Source organism: Meriones unguiculatus, chromosome 10 (assembly GCF_030254825.1).
Source record: "Meriones unguiculatus strain TT.TT164.6M chromosome 10, Bangor_MerUng_6.1, whole genome shotgun sequence".
Taxonomy (NCBI): domain Eukaryota; kingdom Metazoa; phylum Chordata; class Mammalia; order Rodentia; family Muridae; genus Meriones; species Meriones unguiculatus.
Window position 1 is genome coordinate 52,476,265 of NC_083358.1, and position 24,404 is coordinate 52,500,668.

Here is a 24,404-nt window from a genome sequence, read left to right on the forward strand (position 1 = left end):
TCCTTTGGAACTGGAGTTATAGACAATTATAGGCCATCATGTCAGCGCTGGGAATTGAACCTTAGTCCTCTGGAAGAGCAGCCAGTGCTCTTAACCACTGAGCCATTTCTCCAGCCCCAGCATAACAGTCTGTCTTTATAAATTATATAATTGAATATATTGTATTTTCTATACACTCATTTGTCACAGTCATTTTATTTTCAAGGTATTTTATTATTAAATCTAAAAATCTTGAAATGGAATATAGCAGCCAGGCAGTGGTGGTACACACCTTTAATCCCAGCACTTGGGAAGCAGAGGCAGGTAGATCTCTGAGTTTGAGGCCAACCTGATTACAGAGCAAGTTTCAGGACAGCCAGGGCTACTCAGAGAAACCCTGTCTTGAAAATCCCCCAAAAAGAAATATATTACCAAACCATGATATTCTTAAACTCTTGTCAACTACTTTCTATAAAAATCATTATGTGGCATGCAGATTCTCAGGTTGTGGAAATTTTCAGCTTTACTCATACATTGAAGTCTCCAAAACTCACTTTTATCTATGGATATGACTGCTGTGGTAAAAGGCTGCTCTACTGCTTAGAGGGGGAAGTGAACTGGACAGCCTCCGTGCACCAGATACTTATCCTTACCATTCTCAGTTCTGCTCTCTGTGGATTGGGTGAGATGGGGCAGTCTGTCCTGTCATCAGGATTCAGGGAAGGTCATGTGTCAGCCTTATTTTAGTAAGCCTAGCAACCAGTAATTTCATGGTGAGCATGGTGCCGCTTCTGCTGCTCTTAAAGCCACAGACATGGTAGACTGCAGGAAGCCTGTGGAACAGCAGCTGCACAGGGCACGGCAGTTGACACTTGTCGCCTGTGTGAGGTAGTCACAGAGGAATCTCATCATCACGGTCTGCTAGATCAGGGAGCACACAGCTGAGATGAGACAAAAATACTGATTGATGTCTGCTTTCTATAATTTTAGGATTAAAAGCTGCAGAGGCCTCCTCTCTTCCACCATCAATTGTCTTGGATGCCAGAGAGATCACAACACAAATTACACAGCAAATCTCGGTAAAAAAAACAAACCAAAAAACAAAAACAGAAAAACTCCTAGCCTTCCAAGCTTTGTAGAAATAAGACAAAGTCTTTTCACTTTCTTACTGTATGGCACACTTTACTGTAAAGAGCTTCCATGCAGGTAGCTGCTCCAGTGAGCCCTTGCCCAGACCAAGGAGCTCTTGTAGCTGCTCTGAGGCCGCGAGGGCTTTACATTTACACTCTCGCTATCCGTGTTCTCCACGCTCTGACTCCAGCCTGTTCGATGCCTGTGTGTGCATGTACTCCCGTATGTGTATAGATGCAGTTTAGGTTGCATAAGGAAGGGCAACATTAGGTGAAGGGCGGGATGGACTACAGGCAGAGAATGTCACTCAACAAAGCGTGGAAACCGGTCACGATTGTTTCTCTAGTTTTAACTCTCTCATGAAATTTTTTTTGCAAGGATGTGGTAGATTAGTACATAAAATATTTTAATATATATTTTATTAAGTCTTAATTTAAATATTTTCATAAAAATATTTTAGTAGAAAACCCAATTCTTAAGTAAAGAAAAAAAATTTTTGAGACAAGGTTTCTCTGTGTGGTCTTGGCTATTCTGCACTCACTTTGTAGATCTGGCTGGCCTTGAACTCCCAAAGATCCATTAGCCTCTACCTCCTCAAGTTTGGGATCGCAGGTGTGCACCACCCATGCCCAGCTTAAGAAAAACAATTTTAAGATTAGGTTGTCACAACTGATGACAGACAAAATTCTGTTTCTGTAAGTACTCTCTGGTAACTTTATTTTGAGAAAGTAAATCCATTTGAAATAGGCATTAAAAAAAGCAGTCTGCAACATTTGAATCTTTTAGCTTTCAGAGCTCTTGTACCCATTATCATAAATTAAACCTCATTTTTCTTTATGAAGTAAATGGTCCTATTTCTAAGTGGTAATTTATAGAGGGATATTACTTTGCTTTCACTCTGCAGGGTCATAGAAGTTAAGTAACATGCTAGCAAGCAGTAGGTTTAGCACTGAAGGCACATATGTCAGCTTCAATTTTCAGTGCTTTTCCTTTTTGTTTCAAAAAAAAATTCAGGGTAATGATTATATTGAGCTAAATGTAATGTGAAAATTTTCTTCAAGAATACTTTTCTGTATTTCTTTGTAATTCTTATTCAGTTTTTGTTGTTTGGTTTGGTTTGGTTTGGTTTGGTTTGGTTTGGTTTGGTTTGGTTTGGTGAGGATGTGTTACCTCAGGATGGATGGCCTTTCAGGTCCTTCTGCCTTGGCCTCCCAAGTGCTGGGATTTTCAGGCATGTAACACCACCAGGTTTTTCTGTCTTTTTATTAGTTTATTAATTTTATTTTTTAAATTTTTGTTGTTTTGTTTTGTAAGACAGGGTTTCTCTGTGTAACTTTGGCTGTTCAGGGGTTGCTTTGTAGACCACACTGGCCTTGAACTCAAAAAGATCTGCCTGTCCCTGCCTCCCTGAGTGCTGGGATTAAAGCCTTCACCACTATACTCAGATCTGTCTTTTTTTTTTTTTTTTTTAATGTGTCCTTTTTCTTTTGATTTCCTGGACTGTCTATGTCTTCACTTGCCAAATCATAAAGTTGAATCCCATTATCAGCTGTCTGGACATTGCTCTCATTCTGAAGAACCTTTCATTACCTAAGTATTGATATTACATGTTGTCAAATTCCTGTTACCAACCAGTTCTCCATCATCTGTAGGCTTTAGCTTCCGTAATGGTGTTCAAAAGTATTTAAGACAGGCTGTGTTATCTACTGTAAATTCGGTGTGTGTTCTGTCTTTACTTGAATACTTCATTGTGTCATTGTTTCCCTGCTCACTGGCCTGACTTCCTTAGGTAACTTTGTCAAGATACTTCCATTTGCTTTGAGTATTTGATGCCCATTTCTGAAGAAAATTTACCGATGTTCTTTTAAAGAAGTTTCAGTCTTCTTCATGAGTTCTTTTGAAATTCCGATACAGTTCTGTAGAATCTGTGTCTTACATTCATCTTGCACCTGACCTAGTTGTACCTTCATATTTCCTCCTAATAGCTTTTTAGAGAAGCAGCATTTCAGATATTTTAAGTAACTCTTTTGCTCTTTCGTTATCCACTAGGATCCACCCCCTTAGTTGCCTTTCTTCTCTTCTGCCTCCACGTTTTCTTCACTTGCGGTTATCTCTTTCCTCCTCTCGCTCTATGGCAGCGGTTCTCAACCTTCCTAATGCTGCAACCCTTTAATACAGTTTCTCATGTTGTGGCGACCCCAACCATAAAATTATTTTCTTTGCTACTCTATAGCTGTAATTTCAATACTGTTGTGAATCTTAATGTAAAAAATCTAATATGTAGGATATCTGGTATCAATTCCTGTGAAAGGGTTACTCAGCCTCCACAGGTTGAGAACTGATGCTCCAGAAACTGCTCTTTCCTTGTTTCTCTGACTTACCTACAGACTGGCACCTTCAGCCTACAGCTGATTAGAAATCAGCTACCCTTTGTGCTCCCGCACCCCTGCGTCCCCACAGTCCCTGAGCTCTGCTTCTTTTCCCAGCTCTGTCCTGGCAGCTGTTGGTTATTCTCCGTGAAGTCTGACTCTTGAACCTTTCAGTACCGTCCTTCTTCTTCACTAAACTTTTGTCTTTCTTACTTATTCTATATGTCCGGAAGCGGAAGGTGTTTACCTCCAATCACCTTTTGTATAATTTGTAGTGTTAGCAGTCTTCCTCACACACACCCCGCCCCTCCAGCTTCCATTTTCAGTTCTGCTAACACTAGATGTATTTTCTACTATTTACCATAATATTTTAAAAATGTTTTTAAGTTATTATATTCATTTATTGTGTGTGTGTGGCGGGGTCAGAGGACAGCTCACAGGAGTTGGTTCTCTTTATCATGTGGGCCTCAGGGATTGAGTTCAGGTTATCAGGCTTGTGACCAGCACCTTTACATTTTGAGGCATCTTGCCAGCTACTCTTTAATATATTCATCTATTTTTAAATAAAAAATCGAATAATCATCTGTTAAAAAGCTCTTGTCTTCACTTCAAGTGCCCTCCTCGTCATAAGCATACGTGACTCCTTCCTCTTAGGCAGAGCTCACTAAGACTCCTGCTAATTCTCTCTTCCTAACCATCCTATGCTCTTTCACATTGTGTCTCAGTGCATACTGGTCAGGCCTAGTCAGGAGCTGTCAGTCACTGCTTAGCATGAAGGTGGGCCTTTAAAGTCTTCGGTAGTCTAAGGCCACCTGGGTCCTGGGCACTGCCCTCATTTCCCGAGTCTCCCCGGATGGCTCAGGAATTTGCCCTTTTGCCTATTTTTGCTTTAGGGTCTCCTCACATCAGTCCACTTCATTTAATTTGCATTTCTGTCACTTGTCATTTCCTTGATCGTGTTCCAAGTCACTACTATGTCTGTTTTAGCTGTTTCTCTCCCCTGAAATCTTCCTGGGACTTCTACCAGTCAAGGCTGGTTCTGGTTTCTCTGTCTTCTATAAGCTTTTCCTGATCTGACCTGGAAGTGAGCTTTCCTCCTCTGAGCATTGTGTGTCTGTCTTCCAGAACTCTCCATAACTGCCATAATCAGTTGATTGCAGACAGGCCTTTTGTACTGGAAGACTTAAGCTGTCTGAGTTCTATCATCATATCTTGTGTCTACCAGATATGTTTGTGGGCTCCATAGGCACGTAGACACAAGCTTTGGTGCCTGGAACAGATCCTCTACGGCTTTTATAGAACCAAGGGTAATTAATTAAGGTACCAAACAAATGATTAAACATGATTATCTTGTTCCACTTCATAGAATCTTATTCATTTACTGTAGTGAAAAAAGCAAAAATTTATTTACAGAGAAAATTGTCTGCCATTGAAAAAGAGTTTCAGAGATAATACTTCTGGGAAACTTACTATGATTTTCTAAGTAGTTAGGGTTGAAAATGTTGATTACGTTATCTAGCTCAGTCAGAGATGTAAATTAGAAGTTTAAAAACAATTCTGGCTTCATGTCTAATCTTTTAAGTCCTATTGAAGGGTAATATATTTTAAATATTATTTTTGGATATTCTTAAGCCTAGTTTGTTAACAATCAGTCATAATTTTAGATCTTAATATATGTTCATTTTTTAATTGTATTTTACTCCTCGGGCGGTATGTTCTGATAGGCTCCAACAGTTTTTATATCTTTTGGGCAAGTGGTTTTCTGATAACTTATTGTATTCCTGGGTGACATTTAAAATTATGATTACTGCAGAGCAGTAAACAGTGTTGTTCCACACTTTTTAAAAACAAAATGTGTTTGTAGACCCATTATTTTCTGTTACTTTTTGGTATTTTGCTTATGAATTTGGCTGATTTAGCAGGATTTTTTAAAAATATTATTTGCAAGGATATGAGTCTTTCATAAAGTAGTAAATGTTCATGAGAAATTTAATTCTCCAAGGTAGATAGCCTTCTTTAAGTGTGTGTGTTTGTGTGTGTTTGACCTTGAGTTCCTATTTCTATGAAAGGAGATAGGATAGTACCAACAAATGAAGGAGAATGCATTTATATTTTAATTTCATATGTTTCAATAACAGCAAAATCAGAGGAGCTCCCCTGAGATGGACAGGCAGAGAGCTGTGTACCATCTTGCCACACGACTCGTGCAGGCCGCTCGGAACTCTCAGTTGGAGCCAGACAGGTTACGGACGTACCTGAGTAATCTTAAGAAGAAGTATGAAGAGGACTTTCCCGGGGAGGTGGACCTCCCAGAGAAGACTGAAGAATAATCAGCTTACCACTGACACAGTGACTGCGTCACAGCTGCTTAGTGTTCTAGTTTAATGAAAACTACAGTACATTAACCTCAGAATTTTCACATATGAATTCTAGATGGAAAATATTCATTAGAATAGCTTTAAAGGGTGCTAGAGAGGTGGCTCTGAGGTTAAGAGCACTGGCTGCTCTTCCAAAGGTCCTGAATTCAATTCCCAGCAACCACATGGTGGCTCACAACCATCTATAATGAGATCTGGTGCCCTCTTCTGGCCTGTAGGCATACTTGCAGGCAGAACACTATATACATGAAAAATTAAGTAAATTTAAAAAATAGCTGTAAAAATGACAACTCTTTAAAGAAAAGTTTTTGTTAGAAAAATCATACAGTAGTTTTCATTTATGAAGTCATGTTAAATTTGGACTGCCCTATATAAAGAGTATGGTTACAAGTGATAGTTCAGAATATTAACACATGTTTTAGCTTTAAAAACAAATAATAAAAAAAAATATGTCTGAAAAGCTGCTTCAAGCATTTACATTTGATCTGAACTGGCTATCTCCAAACTCTAACATTAACTGATTCTGAAGTTCATGAGAATGATGCTGGGAATTAACGCAAGTCTGTGGCAGTCAGTACAGTCCTAAAGGTGACAACACACACTTGATAATGCAGCGAGGAACAATGGCCGTGAGTCAGCAGCAGCCCTGCTCCCTGTGCTCGGGGGGTCTGGCATTCTCCTTGCTGGCTCTTTCCGAATTTCATTTCGGCCACCCTTATTATATAAAAGCAACAGGAAGACAATACACGCTTGCCTCCCGTGTGTATCCTAGGGAGCATTTTTCTTTTGTTTAAATTTCAGGCCAGCAAGATGATCCATTAGGCAAAGGCACTTGCTACCGACCTGACAACCTGAGTTCAGTTCCTGAAATCCATATGCTAAGATGAGAGAATCGATTCACACAAGTTGTCTCTAACCTCCACATACACACCATGGTTTACATGTGTATGTGCATACACATACAAAATACGAAGAATTAATTACTGGAGATTATTTTTACTATCTACTGTAATGTACATTCTTTGTGACTACACACTGAGGAAATGAGAAATATGTATACAGTTAAATGAAAGCCTTTAATATAACAGTCTCCACAGGCATGTGACTTTCACTGTAATATCAGTTTATGAAAAGGTCATTGTTGTTTCATAAAAGAGCAAAAGAAAACACTACCTGTTACTTGTTAATTGGAAAGGGCCCTTCTCTTCTTAGATACGTCATTTTACAGTTATGTCTCAGTGGGTGACCTATGCATAAAGTTGTAGCTCAAAGGCCTACCCTATAGGTTTTTGTTTTCTTTTGCTTTTTGCAATTTTAATTTTTATTCATTTTACAAACCAGTCTCCCCCTCTTCTCCCCATCCCACCTTCCCTCTCTGTTTTTCCATCCTCCCTCCCCACCCCTATGCATCCACCCCAGGATATCAAGTCCCATCTGAACTGAGCACATCCTCTCCCCTTGGCCTGCTACCCCTGCAAGGGGGGAGTGACCAAAGAACAGGCAACGGAGTCCATGTCAGAGTCAGCCCCTATTTCCCTAACTAGAGGACCAACACAAGGACAGAGCTGCCTGTCAGCTACATCTAGGTCTCATCCATGCATGGTCATTGGTTGGTGCTTCAGTTTCCACAGCCCCATTCCCCAGGCCATGATTAGTTGGCCTGTTGCTTTTGTGGAGCTCCTGTGCCCTCTGGGTCCTTCTATCCTTACCCTGACTCTTCTACAAGACTCCCTTGTACTCCACTCAATGTTTGGCTGTGAGTCTCTGCATCTGGTGCAGCCACTCAGAGGACAGCTGTGATAGGCTCCCATCTGCAAGCATAGCAGAAATTATTAATCATGTCAGGGGTTGGCTGTCTCCCATGGGTAGAGTCTCAGGTTGGGCCAAGCATTGGTTAGCACAGGAGACAACTTCCTAAACAGAACACCAACAGCTCAGGCTCTAAGATCAACAGTCGATAAATGGGACCTCATGAAATTAAAAACCTGTAAAGCGAAGGACACTGTCAATAGAACAAAATGGCAGCCTATAGATTGAGAAAAGATCTTCACCAACCCTATACCTGACAGAGGGCTAATATCCAAAATATATAATGAACTCAAGAAATTAGACACCAACAAACCAAATAATCCAATTAAAAATTGGGGTACAGAGCTAAATAGAATTATCAACAGAAGAATATCGAAAGCCTGAGAAGCACTTAAAGAAATGCTCAGTGTTCTTAGTCATCAGGGGAATGTAAATCAAAATGACTCAGGTTCCATCTTATACCTATCAGAATGACTAAGATCAAAAACTCAAGTGAAAACACATGCAAGGATGTATAGCAACAGGAACCCTCCTCCATTGTTGATGGGAGTGCAAACTTGTGCAACCACTCTGGAAATCAATCTAGCACAATCTCAGAAAATTTGGAATAGCTCCACCTCAAGACCTAGCTGTACCACTCCTGGACATATACCCAAAAGATGCTCCACAATACAACAAGAACACTTGCTCAGCTATGTTCATAGCATCTTTATTCATAATAGCCAGAATCTGGAAACAACCTAGATGTCCCTCAACCAAAGAATGGATAAAGAAATTCTGGGATATTTATACAATGGAATACTACTCAGCTATTAAAAACAAGGTAATCATGTAATTTGCAGGTTTTTGTTTTCTTAAACAACTAAGTCCCTGGACTTGGGTGCACACTGAACCACATTTATTTAGTAGTTGCAATATTCATAGTAATTGGATCAACAAAATTATTCACAGGCTGCATATGCTGTGGTTTGTTTATGTGTCTGTGCTTGTGTAAGCCACATGTGTGTGGGTGCCTGCAGAGGCCTGGAGAGGCACTGGACACCTTGGACTGGAGTTATCAGATGGCTGTAAGCTTCCAATCTAACTCAGGTCCTCTGGAATAGCAAAAAGCACTCTTTTAACAGCTGAGTCATCTTTCCACTCTTCACATAGTTTTTTTAATATGTGGATATTTTACAGTATTTATTGGTAATATATTGACTTTACTAAGCTTGGTTCAGTATTCCAACATTAATAACCAAATATATTTAAGAAATCATAATTCAAATGATATACACAATTTTGAAGAAGTAAATTAATATGTATTCAGTATATATAATATCTTGTTTAATTACTTATACATTTCTCATTGCCATGTATTTGAAGGAGTATCAATGTGTGTATGTGTGTGTATATATGTGTGTATATATTTGTTGTTTGATTTGTTTTGTTTTTATTTTTATTTTTTTTGTATTTTGTCTTTTCAAGACAGGCTTTTACTCTGTAGCCCTGGCTGTCCTGAAACTAGCTTCATAGACCAAGCTGGCCTCAAACTCACAGAGATCTGCTGCCTCTGCCTCCAGAGTGCTAAGATTAAAGGCATGTGCCACCACTGCCCAGCTCCATTAACTTCAATTTAATTAATATCTGAAATGGATTATTTCATGAACACATTCCTAGAACCAGATCATTCAGGTTTGTGGCAGCTTTGTGAGAGAGCACCAAAGAAGGATAGATTTTAGCAGATTGGGAAAACATTAATGAAAAAGGAGACATGAGAGGCCGGATGGGAATGGGGACACAAGGAAAGCAGTCCAGCAGCAAGGGGCAAAATGGAGATGCTTTCAAGACCATTCCTCAGACACAAGCCACTTGCTTCACTTTTAACCCCAGTGTTCAACTCCATTAGATTTCTAAGAGGTTCACATCATTTAAAGCTTTTGCTGCAGAACCTTTAGCCAACTAATCAATCCATTTTATTTTTATTTTAGATACTGAGTTAAAAATAGGTTTATTAAGCCAGGTTGTAGTGGTGCACACCTTTAATCCCAGCACTCAGGAGGTAGGGGTAGGTGAGTTTGAGGCCAGCTTGGTCAAAGGTTATTTCTTAAAATTACTTTCTCTTAATCTATTTTATGTGTAGCAGAAATATACCACAAAGCAAGTGAGATAAAGACCACTAAAATGTCCTGACTACAGGTGAATACTGGGAAACAGTCCCTTCTTGGTTTGATGATCTATCGCTATGTTGGCCATTTTTCCTTGGCCTCCTTTTATGTTATAAATAAGTATCCCACAATCCACCCTTTCACTGTAATGATCCACAATGTCTTAGGAAGCTGCTTGTGGTCTTTTGAATGAGAACTATCCTCCATAGGCTTATGCATTGAGTACTCAGTCCCTAGTTGATGGCACTGTCTGGGAAATTTTTAGAACTTTTAGGATGAAAAAGGGCCATGAAAAATTCTGGTATGCTCCTGTCCTGTTCCCTGTTTTCTCCATCTTTTGAGGTCTATCCCATTTGCCTTTCTGAATGAGGATTGAACATCTTACCCAGGGTTCTCCTTCTTAGCTTCTTTAGGGGTACAGACTCCACCCAGCAGAGAATTAAAGCAGATGCTGAGACTCATAGCCAAACTTTGGGCAGAGTGCAGGGAATCTTATGAAAGAAGGGGGAGATGAAAGACCTGGAGGGGACAGGAGCTCCACAAGGAGAGCAACAGAACCAAAAACTCTGGGCACAGGGGTCTTTTCTGAGACTGATAACTCCGATCAAGGACCATGTATGGAGATAATCTAGAACTCCTGCACAGATGTAGCCCATGGGAGCTCAGTTCCCAAGTAAGGGGAACAGGGGCAGTCTCTGACATGAACTCAGTGGCTGGCTCTTTGATCCCCTCCCCTGAGCAGGTGGGGGCGGGGGGAGCAGCCTTGCCAGGCCACAGAGGAAGACAATGTTGCCATTCCTGATGAGACCTGATAGGCTAGGGTCAGATGGAAAGGGAGGAGGACCTTATCAGTGGACTGGGGAAGGAGCATAGGAAGAGAAGAGGGAGAGAGGGTGGGATTGGGAGGCAACAAGGGAGGGAGCTACAGCTGGGATACAAAGTGAATAAATAAAAAATTTTAAAAATTAAAAAGAATTTATATATGCCCTGCCCTTTTTGCTATTCTTTCTGCTTCCTGTGTTGGCTGAATGTGATCTGTCACAGCTTCCTGGCCTGCCTTCCCACCGTTGTGGACCCGTAGTTTACAGTTCTCTGGACCTGTAAGCCAGAACAAACCCTTCCATGAGGTGTTCCTGGTCATGGTGTTTCATCCCACTAACAGAAAGGTAACTAATACACCTTCTTAATTTCACCTTGGCAGTTTTATTGGTTATTATCTTTTTATCCCACAGAATACATCCCTACATAGTAAGGCGATGTCCAGATCTTGATATAAACACAAGGGGATGGGAACAAAAGGCAGCTTACCCTCAGGCCTAAGGGCCATGTGCTTTTTAAACCAGCTCTGTGGTGCACAGCTTCCTGAGTCCTAGCAAACTTAGAGATGTGTGGCCACCACAGTTGGGGGGAGCAGACTCCCCTCAGCCCTAGGGACTGCTGTGCTGTGGCCAGGCACAGAACTATGTCCTGGCGAGGCTCTTCTTCGCAATGCCCAGCATTTCCTGAATATGTAGTGTGTAGCCTTCTAAGAAGGGCTGTTTTCATTTTGAAATGAATCCTCTACCTTTTATTGCTGATAAGTGCCCCAAGGGGAATGCCATAGCTTGTTTGGCCATTTATTACCGAAGGGCTTTTTGGTTTAAGTCATCTTTTTATTTTTTTTTTTTCATTTTTCTGTTTTATGTGTATGGCTGTTCTGTCTGCATAACTGTCTGTATTCCTCATGTGTGCAGTGCCAGTGCCAGTGGAAGCCAGAAGAAGACATTGGATCTCCTGGGCTTGGAGTTGCACATGGTTGCGAGCCACCATGTGGATGTTGGAACTCCAGCCTGAGTCCTGGAAGAACAGTCAGTGATCCACGAAGTCCATGGAGAACAGCTGAGCCATGTCTCCAGCCCCAGTTTTCAATAATCTTGAGTAAAGTTTATTCTTACCCTTCTTCAGAGACCCTTAGGTGGCGTTGCTAGTCTAGGTTACATAGGAAGGAGTTCTGTTGCACGGGAAGTGTGTCGCTAACATCACCCACAGCTTCAGCACATCCCAGAGTTGTACCAGCCACGTGTCCACTATTCTTGCTAGTTCTTGGTACTGTTAGTTTTCTGTTGCACATTTAGAAATGACAGCAGGTGTAGGTGGTAACATCTCTCTCAAGTTTGGGGTTTGCATCCTTTAGCCAGCAGTGATATTTTGTTTCTCTCTCTCTCAGTTGCTCTTGCTCTCTCTTCTGAATTTTAAGTTTACCCTTTAGCCTACTTTCTCTAAAAGCAAATTTCTAAATTTGTTCTTGGAAGCAAAAATGTTTAGAGTAAGTCTTACTTTTAGAAGACTAGAACACGAGGATCAGGGACTGGTGAAAGGGCTGTCAGTGCCATGTCCAGCTGCGAAGGTGAAAAAAAAGAAGCCCCTGAAAAAGCCCAAGAAGCAGGCCAAGGGGATGGATGAGGAGGATAAGGCTTTCAAGCAGAAACAGAGAGAGGAGCAGAAGAAACTGGAGGAGCCAAAAGCCAAGGCCTTGGGGAAGGGGCCCCTGGCCACAGGTGGAATTAAGAAATCTGGCAAAAAGTAAGCTGTTCCTCATATCTGAGGTAAGGGTGACCCTCTTCCATTCCTATTTAACAGCTGGATCCCTGCCATAGCATCTTTGCCACCTACGCTAGAATGAAGTGTTATCCTGGTGCCTATTGTACATTGTAATAAACTTTTGTAATAAAATAAATAAAAAAAAAAAGACCGGAGCACAAGTCTAATTCAATAAATATTTACTCTGAGGCAGTTAACATGTTAGGAGAATGACCACAGGGTACAGTACTTGCTATACAGGAATGTATTAAGGTATATTGCACAGTATACAACCTTTTTGGTCACAGGAAGTTTAAAGGATGGCATGACAGGTGTTTAGAAAGGGCGTTTTAAGCAAAAGGACAAACCTGTAAGAGCAAAGCAACATGAGGTGGGAGGCAGGCTGGTGTCCTTGGTGGATGGAGAGCACAGAGGGCAGCCGAAGGAAACGGCTCAGTGCTTCTTCAGATTTGCCTGAAGAACAGTGCGGACTTCGAAGAGGGTTTTTGTTTGTTTGTTTGGGTTTGTTTGTTTTGCTGGAGAGAGACGAGGGGTTGAAGTGGTGATTCAGGTTGTCAGATGCCTCCACTACCATTTTACCGAGACTGTGAGTGGCAGGACGAATTGGTCTGAGGTAGCTGTGGGCCAGCTATCTTCTAATAGACTGTCCAGTGCGACAAACGTGTGTGAAGTTAAGGGTTTATTAACTTCTGAATTGTACAGTGCTATCATCCTAAAGAACAGCATGCAAATGCATGTTAGCTTTCTAAATTCAGGAAGCTTTGTAGACGACCAGGAATTAGAAGTGAAAATATTCCGTTTGGGAGCATATTGTTGGCCAGCAGTTGGGTCCTGATGGTTATTCTGCAGAGGTGGGTGAGTTCACATGGGTCTTTGTATCTTGTTGGAGGGATGTAGTCCAACCAGTTTTGAATAATTGGACGTCTTCCCAAGCTCAGCTGTGTCTGAAGAAAAGAGAAGTTTGTTATTTTTAACAATATTTGGTACTTTTATTTTTTTATTTCATTTAAATTCAGAAGGGAGATCATGAATTTATATAACCCTTATAACCTTTATCTATGCATGGTCCTTGATTGGAGTATCAGTCTCAGAAAAGACCCCTGTGCTCAGATTTTTTTTGTTCTGTTGCTCTCCTTGTGCAGCTCCTGTCCCCTCCAGGTCTTTCTATCTCCCCCTTCTTTCATAAGATTCCCTGCACTCTGCCCAAAGTTTGGCTTTGAGTCTCAGCATCTCCTTTGATACAAGCCTTTTTGCTTGTTTGTTTTACCTTGTTGGCATTTTATTCCGATCTTATTTCCCTAGTGATAAAATAGTATGTGGGAAGGTACTAAGCAAAATTTAAGCCATGAGCAGGGAAGTTCTTCACATCAGATGGATCTTACTTCTGCTGTGTCTTCCAGAGACACTGCCAGCACGGCCACACTCGGGCATCATCTGGAAAGCCCAGAGGTACCAGTGCTCGGCTCCTCTGTCACAGTCTGATTCTGTCGGGCTCAGAAACAGGTGATGTAAATCACACATGCTCCCCGGTTGGACCGAACCCATGTGGACTGCCAGGACCTGGAGGTCTTCTTAAAGTTTTAGGAAGCCATCTGCTTAAAGGTTCTGTTCTGGAGGTTAAATGCTAAGGAGAGGATATTGCTGCATTTAGAGTGATTTCGCTAGGACCCAAACTAAGGTGGAAAGAGAGAACTACCACAAAACTGCCCTCTGACCACAGGCCTCGCCCCCTGGCACACATAATGGGAAAAGAAAGATAAACAAGACGAAACACTGTCCAGGCCTCTAGGCACTTATCCAGCTGTATTATATATGTATATGTTCATTATTTATGCAATAAGTAACTGTTTAAAGAATGTCTACTGCACATTCATCTGTGGTGTGCACTTGGGATAAATACTAGGTCTACAAAGTAGATGCTCTGTCTGTGCTGACTAGGGTGTGGTAGAGAGACCCGTCTAAATACACGTGTGCTGTGGGAGACATGACAGAAATGCAAAGGTCACTAGCCCTTCAGTGTGAACTGACCCCACCTCTCCTCACACAGCATTCTGCTGTAGTTTATGAACTATCACTGTTTGGAGTCCGGATGTTAATGCCTTGCCTCACAGGTGACTTTGACAAATTCTATCCTATTACTTCCTGTTCTCTAGTTTTACTTGGGGAATTTTAGGCTGGTCTAAAATTCATGTGTTCTGCAATAACCATGCAGGGCAGTGACTATGAAACAAAGATGTGAAAAGAAAGAAGACATTAAAACAACTTAAGCATGTTCTCTTTTAAAAAAGAGTTGTCAGTTCTAATCAGAACAATTTGTTTGCTTTACAACTGGCCTACACATTAGTATTTATTATCAAGGTGTTTAAAAATCAGCAAAGTTATGTCTCTTAAGAGTCTGTTTCTAAAGTTACACTTATGGAGATTAGAGAAACTATGGGCTCGTTGTTAAACGGGCTGGTTAAGTTTATAGGACTTCTCTTTGCACAGATTCATTAACCTCTTGCTGTTAATGGGCATGACACAGTTTGCTACTGCAATTTGTATTTCATTTTAAAGAATGAGCATCCCAACTTATGGGTGATATATGGGTGATTTTCTTCTCTAACATGGTCTAGTCCCAAAACCTTATTTAGGAGAAGGTCTCTATATTTTCAAGATATATTTTCAGTTGAATAAATATTTTATGACTTTATATTTCTGTAATGCTTAAAATTGCTTTGGGATCTTGAATGGAAAAATCTATTTCTTGGTGTGTGATTGTATTTGTTGGGAGAAATGGAGCTGTCATTTTGAAATATTCTACTGGCAAGAAGACCTGTTAAAATTTAACTTATTTTGTTCTTAAAAGATGGAAATTTTAATACACAGTTTGTTATTAAAATATAACAATTTGCATGTATTTAACACTAAAATAAAGTTTAAATTTATCTTTTGAAGTTCTTGGTAAGAAAATCAACATTTGATGGACTAATTTTCGCTAATTTGGATTTTGCCTCATTTTTAATTACTGAGCATATGCACAACAATTAATTAACCACTGGAAATAATGCATAAATTAAAAATACTTTATGTTTGCCCTCATTATTAGGTCCTAACATTCACTGATGTTGGAATGTACCCCCACACACACAGTAATGCTTCCCTCCCCATGGCACAAAGCTCTGCTCACCTCCCTACAGCAAGTGATGTTCTGCTTATCTTGCCCCAGGAGTGATGCTTGCTTCTCCTTTCCCCCCACCTCCCCAGGAGCGATGCTCTGCTTCCCCTCCCCCCACCTCCCCAGGAGCAATGCTGTACTCCCTCCCCGCCCCCCAGGAGCAGTGCTCCGCTCACCTCTATCTCCGTGACTGAGATTGAAGAAAGCACTCTGGAGCATAGCATTAAGCATGTCTTGGCGTCTTCTTGAATGTCAATCAACTCATGATCAACCATTATCCTCACTCTCGAAGGGTAGAGCAGTATCGTCAGAACAATATTGATGGGGTTTTTTTCTCTTTCTAGGATTCCATACTGCAGGAGAATCTTTAAGATATTGGACTGTCTTGTCTGAGCCACGTAGAGCAGTGGTGTGATGCCGCTCAGGGGGCTGGGGCAGTACACGGGTGTGAAGGTTCTGTGGGAAAAAGGCAGGGTAAGTGGTGTCACAAGCACTGTCAGTAACAGGGATGTTACAGTATAATGTTAGCTGCTGTGACAGCACAATAACATAATATATAATAATGTCTATAATATCAACTGTTATAATAATAAAATATATTAATAAGATATAATATCAATTGTTCACATGTGAGCACATGTAATTCATATTTACATGTGCTGTCTTAAGAATCTGACATTGTAACTGCAGATCAAACTGAAGGGGGAACGGGAACTCCCACCAAGTGCTGGAGCCTCCTCCACATCTGTGAAAACAGGTACGGGTCTGCTGTCAATCCCAGCAGCCGTGTTGCCCACACTGGTGGGGTCACAGAGCTCACCAAGCTCCAGAAATACAAAACGGAAATGAAAGAAAACCGATTTTCTAGCGCCTGTTTTTTAAAGATTGGACTCTTTTGTTATGTGTGTCTGTGTTCTCGTGTGCGGGCACCTGAGAGGCCAGGAGAGGGCTTTAGGCTGCCTGAAGGCGGCGTGGCAGGGTGGCCGGGTGGCTGTGGGACATAGGAAGGGCAGGCAGTACGGGTAACTGCGGAGCCATCACTCCAGCGCCGTGGACTGTATTAATAGAAGTATTGATCAACTTGCTCTCCTTTTGTGTTTGTTCTTGATCGCATTAGACATGAGGTTGATTTGAGAGTGGAGATTGATGAAAAACAAGTATAAACACCTTAGTCCTAGTTTTCCATTTTAATAAAATAAATTAAACTTTCATTTAATAACATAAGAAGTGTAAGTTATGGTTAGACATGTCTGAGAGCCTCAGGATAGAATTTTATTTTTCTCCTTCAAGAGTAAAGTTTAGCCCTGGAGTGGAAGGTCAGCCAGGGGTGTGCTTGCCATGGACACTGAGGGCCTGAACCCAACCTTAGAACTGATGTTTAAAAAATAAAAGCAGAGGTCTGGCAGAGTGTGCTTGTAAAGTCTGCGCTGTGGGGAGGGACATAGGAGGCCGTCGGGGCCAGCTACACAGCTGCCTGATGAGTTCTGGGTTCAGTGAAAGACCCTGTCTCAAAGATGGCCACATTCAAGTTTGCCTTGTGGTCCCCCCCCCCACACACAGAATCAGACACACACACATACACTCGCACACATATACACACGGACGCACACACAGACACACATGCACACACACAGAAAGATGCTGACACACAGACACAAACACACACGCAGATACACACAAAGGCACAGACACAATTTTCATATGGCATGTGAAATTGTTTCATTTAGTACTTTTATTTTCCTTGCTAAAATAGTTACTATAAATGTAGAGAAAGTGGGGTCTCTAACCAAAACAGATCCCTAATTTTGCAAAGTAAGATGACTTTGAGAGTAAAGCAAAGAGGAGTTTTATTAATATACTTTGCCCTCAAATTCTCTTGAATAATCTAATCAACTATTGACTCAGTCTGTAGACAGTATCAATAGCATACAAAGTATAAGTGTTGGTTTTAGACAACTATGCCAAACGTAGAGAACCCTGGGACTGCATGTGTTGGTTCAAGAATGTCCTTGTAGGCTCCCGCATTTGAGCATTTGGTTCGCAGTTGCTGGAGGAATATGTCATGGAGGCAACATTTCCGGTTGCTCTCAGCTTCTTGTTCCAGCTGCCAAGCCTGCAGCTTGCTCCCATGGTTGACTCTTAATCCCCTGGAACTGTAAGCCCAAATACTCTCTCTTCTGGAATGTGCCTTGGTTATGATGTTTGAATAACAACATCGGGAAACTAATAGAGACCAGTGAAATGGAAGGAACCCAGAGTCTGATCCCTGGAGCCCACCGGTGGAAAGAGAAAACCTACTCCTGCAAGCTGTCCCCTGACCTCCACACCTGTGCTGTGAAGCACACGGACCCTCCCCTTCTCCCTGTCGCCCCTGCCACACACGCACACACATATGCAGGTACAAAATAAAGTTTTTAACAATTGCACAGATTGGATAAGGAGGAGCCAGCATGGTGTGAGGGGGTCTGTCTGGGCCTCTGCAGTCCGCATTTCAGGCTTAGGCAGCTGTGTGGTCGCTCAGCAGTCTGCAAGTCTTCGCTTACTGCTTGTATGTTTGCCCCTTCTTAATTAAGTGTCGTATATCCAGGGTGTGCAGAAGAGTAGGTATTGAAGTGAAAGGCGTGGCCCTCTCTGACTGTCGGTACAGCAGACAGTAAGTATAGGATGGCCACTGCTGCGGTGAAAGTCTGCTCGAGGCAGCAGTACCCAGAGGAGCGGCACTTCACTGTCCCGGGTGGTCATTTCCTGTCAGACACCTGAGACCTAAGGCTTGGAGGATTAGTAAGTGTTCTCCCCGGGGAAATCTTGGACTGCTCGGGTACAGCATATGCTGGCACATGCTAGTCACTAAAGGCTGGGAACACCCTAGGAAATGTGGATTGGGGTCCTAGAACCCCCTTCTTCCTGCCTAGATCCCTAGTCAAAAACTCCAGAAAGCACAGTTGGAAGATCACTATCCTAATTCGGCTCTAAAGCTTCGTAGAACTCTGGAATGCCAGAACTTTGTCAGTTAAGGAAGCAGTATGCTGTAGTGTTATGTAATGTTTTAGACAACAGGATGTGGCCCTATCACCACCCTGCTACTAGCATTTCCTCTGTGTGTGTGTGTGTGTGTGTGTGTGTGTGCGCGCGTGTGTGCGTGTGTGCGTGCGCGCATCTCTATATATTCATCTGCCAGTGCTCTTTCTCTCCTGAAATCAGTATTTTGTTTGGATTTATTTTCATAAGTAATTCCAATATGTATCAAAGATTGAACTCCATCTGTTTTGTTGTTTGCTTGCTAGTTTTTCCCTTTCCCCTTTCCTTTTCTTTTGTATTATTTTTTTATTGCTACTCTGATGCCAAGATCACGCTTTCCTTTTTGTCTTGAGTGTGTTCTCTCCTCCCATTTCAATCTTGCGCTAAGTACAGATCATCTTAGGAGAGACTGTCTAGTAGGCTATTTGAGAAGAGTCCCTTGGTCACCCTGTGCCTTCTCACGAGCTCCTTTGTACTTTCAACTCTTGTGCTTTCATTATTTTATTTTTGAAAACTTGCTTAGCACTTTTATATATTCATTTTTTTCTTCAAAATAAAATGGTTGAGCAAGGTGAGCGCTGAAAATTTTACTGTCCAGTAGGAAAATGTTTTCTTTTCTCTCTCTCTCTGCATGTGTGTGTGCACGTGCAGGTGTGTATGTACTGTGTATAAATAAGATGACAGCCTGCAGAAGTCGTTCTCTCTCTGCACCATCTGCCATCCAGGAACTTGGGTTGTCAGGCATGGCAGCAGCTGCCTCTGCCAGCAGAGCTCTCCCTCATCCAAACCCACAAAACTGTTGTGGTTTTCACTCAGCAAAGTGTGAGAGCCCACAATACTGAATCTTTAAGGGTCAATCAATGCTTTTTATTGGAGTTTGATTTCAATCCTAATAAGATTTGTGGTGCTTTATACTCATTTTAACCTTTAAAAGACAACGTAACTCTTTCATCTTGCTAGTTCTTAAGAAGGTAGTTGGCTTGGCTTTCTAAGTCAGGAAACCAGAGGACAAAGCAAGCGGTCGTTGTTAAGATTTAGTAGATTCAGATATGTGAAAATTTATATTACCTCTAGGAGATATTTAATGAGTATTGAAAAATGTTGAAAACATGACTAAAACTCAAATAGGTTTAAAATGAAATGTAAATATCTAATCTGTACCCACATGATGTGTGATTAATCCTTGGGTTAAAGAGTATGAGACTGTAACCCAAAATTTGCTCATTATGTCCCGACAATTAATTATGACATTACTTACGTGGAGGGAGGGAGGCAAGCAAGGCAAGGTTGGCTTTTCAAATGTGAGGTTAATGAACTGGGCCCTCTGTCTGAAAGCTTGTCACACATGCTTAAGAAAGGAGGCATAATGTTTCCGTACACACATGGAGGATGACCTTGCTGTGTAGATGTACATATTTCTAATTTCCCCCTTCTCCTTTGGCTGACAAATTGAATAAACATTTTCTCACAGCAACGTGATCTCTGCTACCTAACATCGTGTGCTTTCTTGAAGCTTTGTGTTCCTGCTCAGACCAGTCTCAGGCTCCTGTCTAGCTTTCCATCTGTTCCCTGGGCTCTCAGTGTCTAACAAGGTGCGCTTGCCTTGTTGGCCAATTTCGATGCAACCATTCTCATGCAATTTCATCCATAATCGTAATTTCAACAAATACTAAACACGTACTAAGTGACAGCCACCGTCTTAGGTACTTGTATTGGTGAACAAAATAAAACCCTTGCTACCTTTCTTAATATTCTGTCAATTCCTAACAAGTCAGGATCAACACAGCAAATGTGCACACATTACAGTGTATGAAGATGGTAAATCCTGCAGAAAAGATAAAGCAGAACAGAGTAAGTAGTACAGACAGACCAGGAGGTGCAGGAGCGCCAGCTCAGCGGGTTACTGAAAGGTTCCATCTGGACAGTGACTAGGAGACACATTCACTTGGTTGTGTCGCTGTGTCAGAGTGTCTGCATTGGGAAGGAAGAACAGGGAGTCAATGTGGATTAAAGGGTAAAACTGAGGCCAGGGGAGACAGGGAGCCATGTTGTGAAGGTGTCACAGTCCGTGTGAGAAAGTCTTTTGGCTCCAAATGGAACGGATCTGTACCAGGGGCCTGGGATGTAGGAGCAGCGTGGCCTGCCCTTCATTAGTTGCACAGCAGAAGGAAAGATGGCACCGAGCTTAGGACGGGTGATAGCACAAGCAGCCATATTCTGCCAGTGCTTGCAGGTAGACAGACTAGATGGAGCAACAAATACAGACATCAAAGATGGCACTATGTGTCCAGCCACTTGCTGTGCGTCTCCATCAGACTACCCCCTGGGCAGCTCAAGCTGTTATGCCCAAAACCAATTTAGTAGGTGTCTTGTCATACTTGATAGTTTATATCAGAACCATTTAGGCAATCTGAACAATAGCCGATTGGTATGACAAAGGGGATTTCTAGAGCTGGACGGTGTAAATGGCCAGCAAACACATGAGATGTAGCAAGAAATTGTCATGTTAAGTCAAATAAACCCACCCTGAAAGTCAAATGTCATATTTTCTCTCTTATCTGGAATCTAGACTCAAATTGTATACATTTATATGTATAGGTACATACATATATACATACATACATACATACATATTTGAACAGTAATGGGAGGAAGACAAAATATTACATGCTTTCATAAAGAATTTAGATTTAATCCTATATGTTGACATTTTTCGCCCTTTAAAAACCCATATCTAGACTGGACATACAGTTTAAATGGAGAACACTGGTTTCTATACTTCAGAGACCAGATTTTGTCTATGCATTGTTAATTTTCTGTCTCCACTGAAGGAGGAAGGTCTGGGCTTTCTGTTCTGTCATTATTCTGACATCATGCTGACACAGATGCAGAAGGGGAACTACTTGGAGACAGGAGAAGGCACAGGAGGAAGCCAGGAGGGGATGAATCCGAGAGGCACAGTGAGAGCAATTCATGAATGTGTCATAATGTACCCATTATTTTGTATACTAGCTTTTAAAAGTTGACACATTAAGAGAGTCAGTTGCTGTTGTCTTGGTAAGAGACAACTGGCTCCACCTGGATTAGACATGAGGAGATACCATGGAACTAATTAGGATGTTTTTATAGATAACTCAAAGGACTCATTGATGTGATGGGAAAGCAAGAAAAGAATCAAGAATAAATCTCAGATCTCTGCCTTGAGTAATGGGGTTGGGGTCTTTCTGAGGCGAGAACCAGACTGGCTTGGAACTGGACGAGCCCAGTGGGTACTCTGTCTTGTTCCATGTGGCACTTTCAAAAGCAGCAGCAGGGGAGGTCAGAGTTGGGTAACGACATGGAAGTCACTGGGGTGTACATAATACTTCAGGTCATGGGGCCAGGTAAATATCAGAGAAAAAGTATACAACCCCACAGGCCATGGGCAAAGGATGATTTTACACCAAGAAGTGGGTAATTTGGAGACCGGTAAGCTGGTGGCCTGGCGTGCCTCACATAAGCTGCCACGTATAGAAAAGGCACCAAGAGATTGCGGGGCTCCTTTAAAACCTTTGGTTCTAAAACCTCCGAGTGAGGTTTTGTGATAATGGGATTGCCTATAATGACTTTAATCCTGTCCCTGCATCCACATCAGAATTTATTCATGTAAAAACTGTCCTCCACAGAGTGGAGAGAGAGCAAGGCAGCTCAGGTTTCAGCATGCACACCCAGTGAGGGTGTGGGCATCGCCATGACAGGCTTGGAACTCTGTCCCAGCACCACATAAGGATGTGAATTTTCCTATGTCAACCATGATTCACTGTTTCGTTTTCCATTAAAGTCTCCCCCTTTTCTTGCCCATGCTTGACTCTTCATTTCCTCTATTTTATTACACTTTTCTTGTCCACTGGCCTGGCTAAGGATTCCGCTGGGCTTTAAGCCTAGTTAGTAGAAATTGTAACTCCATAAAAACAACATATAAAATGGCAGAAAGTCTTACTGGGGGTTTTATTTACCTTTTCTAGACTCGAGCTGCCTGTTTGTGCACTGGGGTGATGACTCAGGAACACAGTCATACAGGCCTAGGAGCCAGGAGGCATGGCTACTCCAGGCAGAACTTACCCCGCCCAGCCCCTGACCTGGGTCTCAGGGTTCACTGAACACCTGCTCCTGTCACTGTGCATGCAGAATGTGCCGGATAAATGTTTTGTTGGAGAAGGAGCCAGTGCACAACTGTTGTAATCAGTCTAACCTGAAGCCAGAGAATTAATTGACATTGGATCAAACCCTTGAGCTTTTGTTTTTGCTTTCCTAAAATTTCCAAATAGATTGACAGGTTTGGGCTATAAAAACTTTGCCTGTAAGGAACATGGTTTTCATTGAGCTCAGTTGTGGAAGACTTGAAATCAAATTTATTAACACTTGACACAGAGATAGGGGCTCCATGTTGACTGGGTTCTATGAGGTGATGGCTCTCTTCTGAGTTGTTCTGGGGGTGGGGGGGCGGAGTAAATTATGCACACTCTCTATGCAGTCTCAGTATGCATTCTCAAAAGCACCAAAAGAAATGACCACAGAATGTGGTAAGACAAGTTCTGTTTCTTTTCCAGGAATTTTCAATACATTTGCTGACATCCTCTTACTGAAGCAGAACCACTAGGACTTGATAGTACAGCCTGCACGGAAGATTCAGGCTCCTAAAGGAGGCAGTGATCCCTCCCCACCACGCAAGCTGCTCTGAGAAAGCAAGACTGCTCTCTGCAGACACTGCGCCAGAGTGCAAGGCTTACCTCCATATCAGTGCCAGGCTGCAGCTTCGGTCCTGGACATAGTCCTTCGTCTTCTTGAGAAGCAGTTCCACAAAGTCAGGATTGCCTTTTCTGGCGAAAACCCAGTACAGAATGGTATTCACGCATATTTCAGTGAACTCGAGGTTGAAATTGAGTTCAAAACGGTGTCCTGACTTTTCCACAAATGCAATATAGTCAGTGAGGAGTATGTCAAAGCCATCCAAGTCAACATACCGCAGAATTTTTGCTAAGGTTCTGTAAATCCTGGGCTCATAGCAGTGGTACCCCCACTGACCCAGAAACTGCAAAGAGGGCCTCTTAACTATCTTGTCAATGAGATTGCAGAATATATTGCCTCTTGGAAAAGAAGTCTTACGGCATAATTTAGAAGAGTTATTCATTGCTTCTTAGGGGTAGGAAGAAAACCATGGGCAGTCATCCTGTGAGTCTTCAGTTACATATTTTGATAATGCTCTACTGCACACCCAGATACCCTCCAGACCAGAGCAAAGGCAGCACAGGGTGACATCACAATACTTGCAGAGCTGTCATCGGCCGGGTCAGAAAGTTGGGGCAGTTGTGCGGTTGGTGACATCTGAGACACCAATGGTGTGCAAGAGAGCCAAGAAGAAATAATTTGAACCTGCCAAGGACTCCGCTCAGTCTGTGCTGTGTGTCTCTCAGCTGGAAGAAGCATGCTGTATACCTCACACTACATAGTAATGTTAGTTAGGATGTGAGCCTGCACTTGAGCAGCTCTGTGATGCTGTTAGACTCTCCCAGGCTGGAGCAATGGCTCAGGGGTGAGAGCAATGCCACTGTCCCCAAGGAGGCAGGCTCAGGCCCCAGCACCCATGGTGGGTGACTCACATCTCCTGTAACGTCCCAGACCCACACCTGTGCATACCTGCCTACATATACAGATAAGTAAAAATAACATAAATACTTTAAAAGCAGAAAGAATAGCTCCAGGTACATGACAAAGTGACTTGTTGAAGCTGAATTTTTTACTTTTCTTTTTATGAATTGACCCAAGTTTTAGGGAACACTAGGCAGAATTCCCGCAG

General features: G+C 42.1%; 2 protein-coding genes across 2 annotated transcripts in view; one reads left to right on the forward strand and one right to left on the reverse strand.

Annotated features, from left to right (window-relative positions):
- Window positions 1-15,235, forward strand: part of Msh4 (mutS homolog 4) — a 60,613-nt gene extending 45,378 nt beyond the window's left edge. The window contains exons 19-22 of the mRNA XM_021644455.2: window positions 970-1,058; window positions 5,618-8,489; window positions 10,858-10,979; window positions 11,547-15,235. Coding sequence (XP_021500130.2) covers window positions 970-1,058; window positions 5,618-5,809 — 281 coding nt within the window. The 3' untranslated portion in view covers window positions 5,810-8,489; window positions 10,858-10,979; window positions 11,547-15,235. The remainder of the gene's footprint in view (window positions 1-969; window positions 1,059-5,617; window positions 8,490-10,857; window positions 10,980-11,546) is intronic.
- Asb17 (ankyrin repeat and SOCS box containing 17) lies at window positions 13,057-23,816 on the reverse strand. The gene is made up of 3 exons (XM_021644445.2): window positions 23,338-23,816; window positions 15,727-16,006; window positions 13,057-13,337 (listed from the first exon to the last, which is right to left on the reverse strand). The coding sequence occupies exons 1-3, from the start codon at window positions 23,736-23,738 to the stop codon at window positions 13,131-13,133; spliced, it is 888 nt and encodes a 295-aa protein (XP_021500120.1). The 5' UTR covers window positions 23,739-23,816; the 3' UTR covers window positions 13,057-13,130.
- Between the last annotated feature and the right edge of the window lie 588 nt (window positions 23,817-24,404).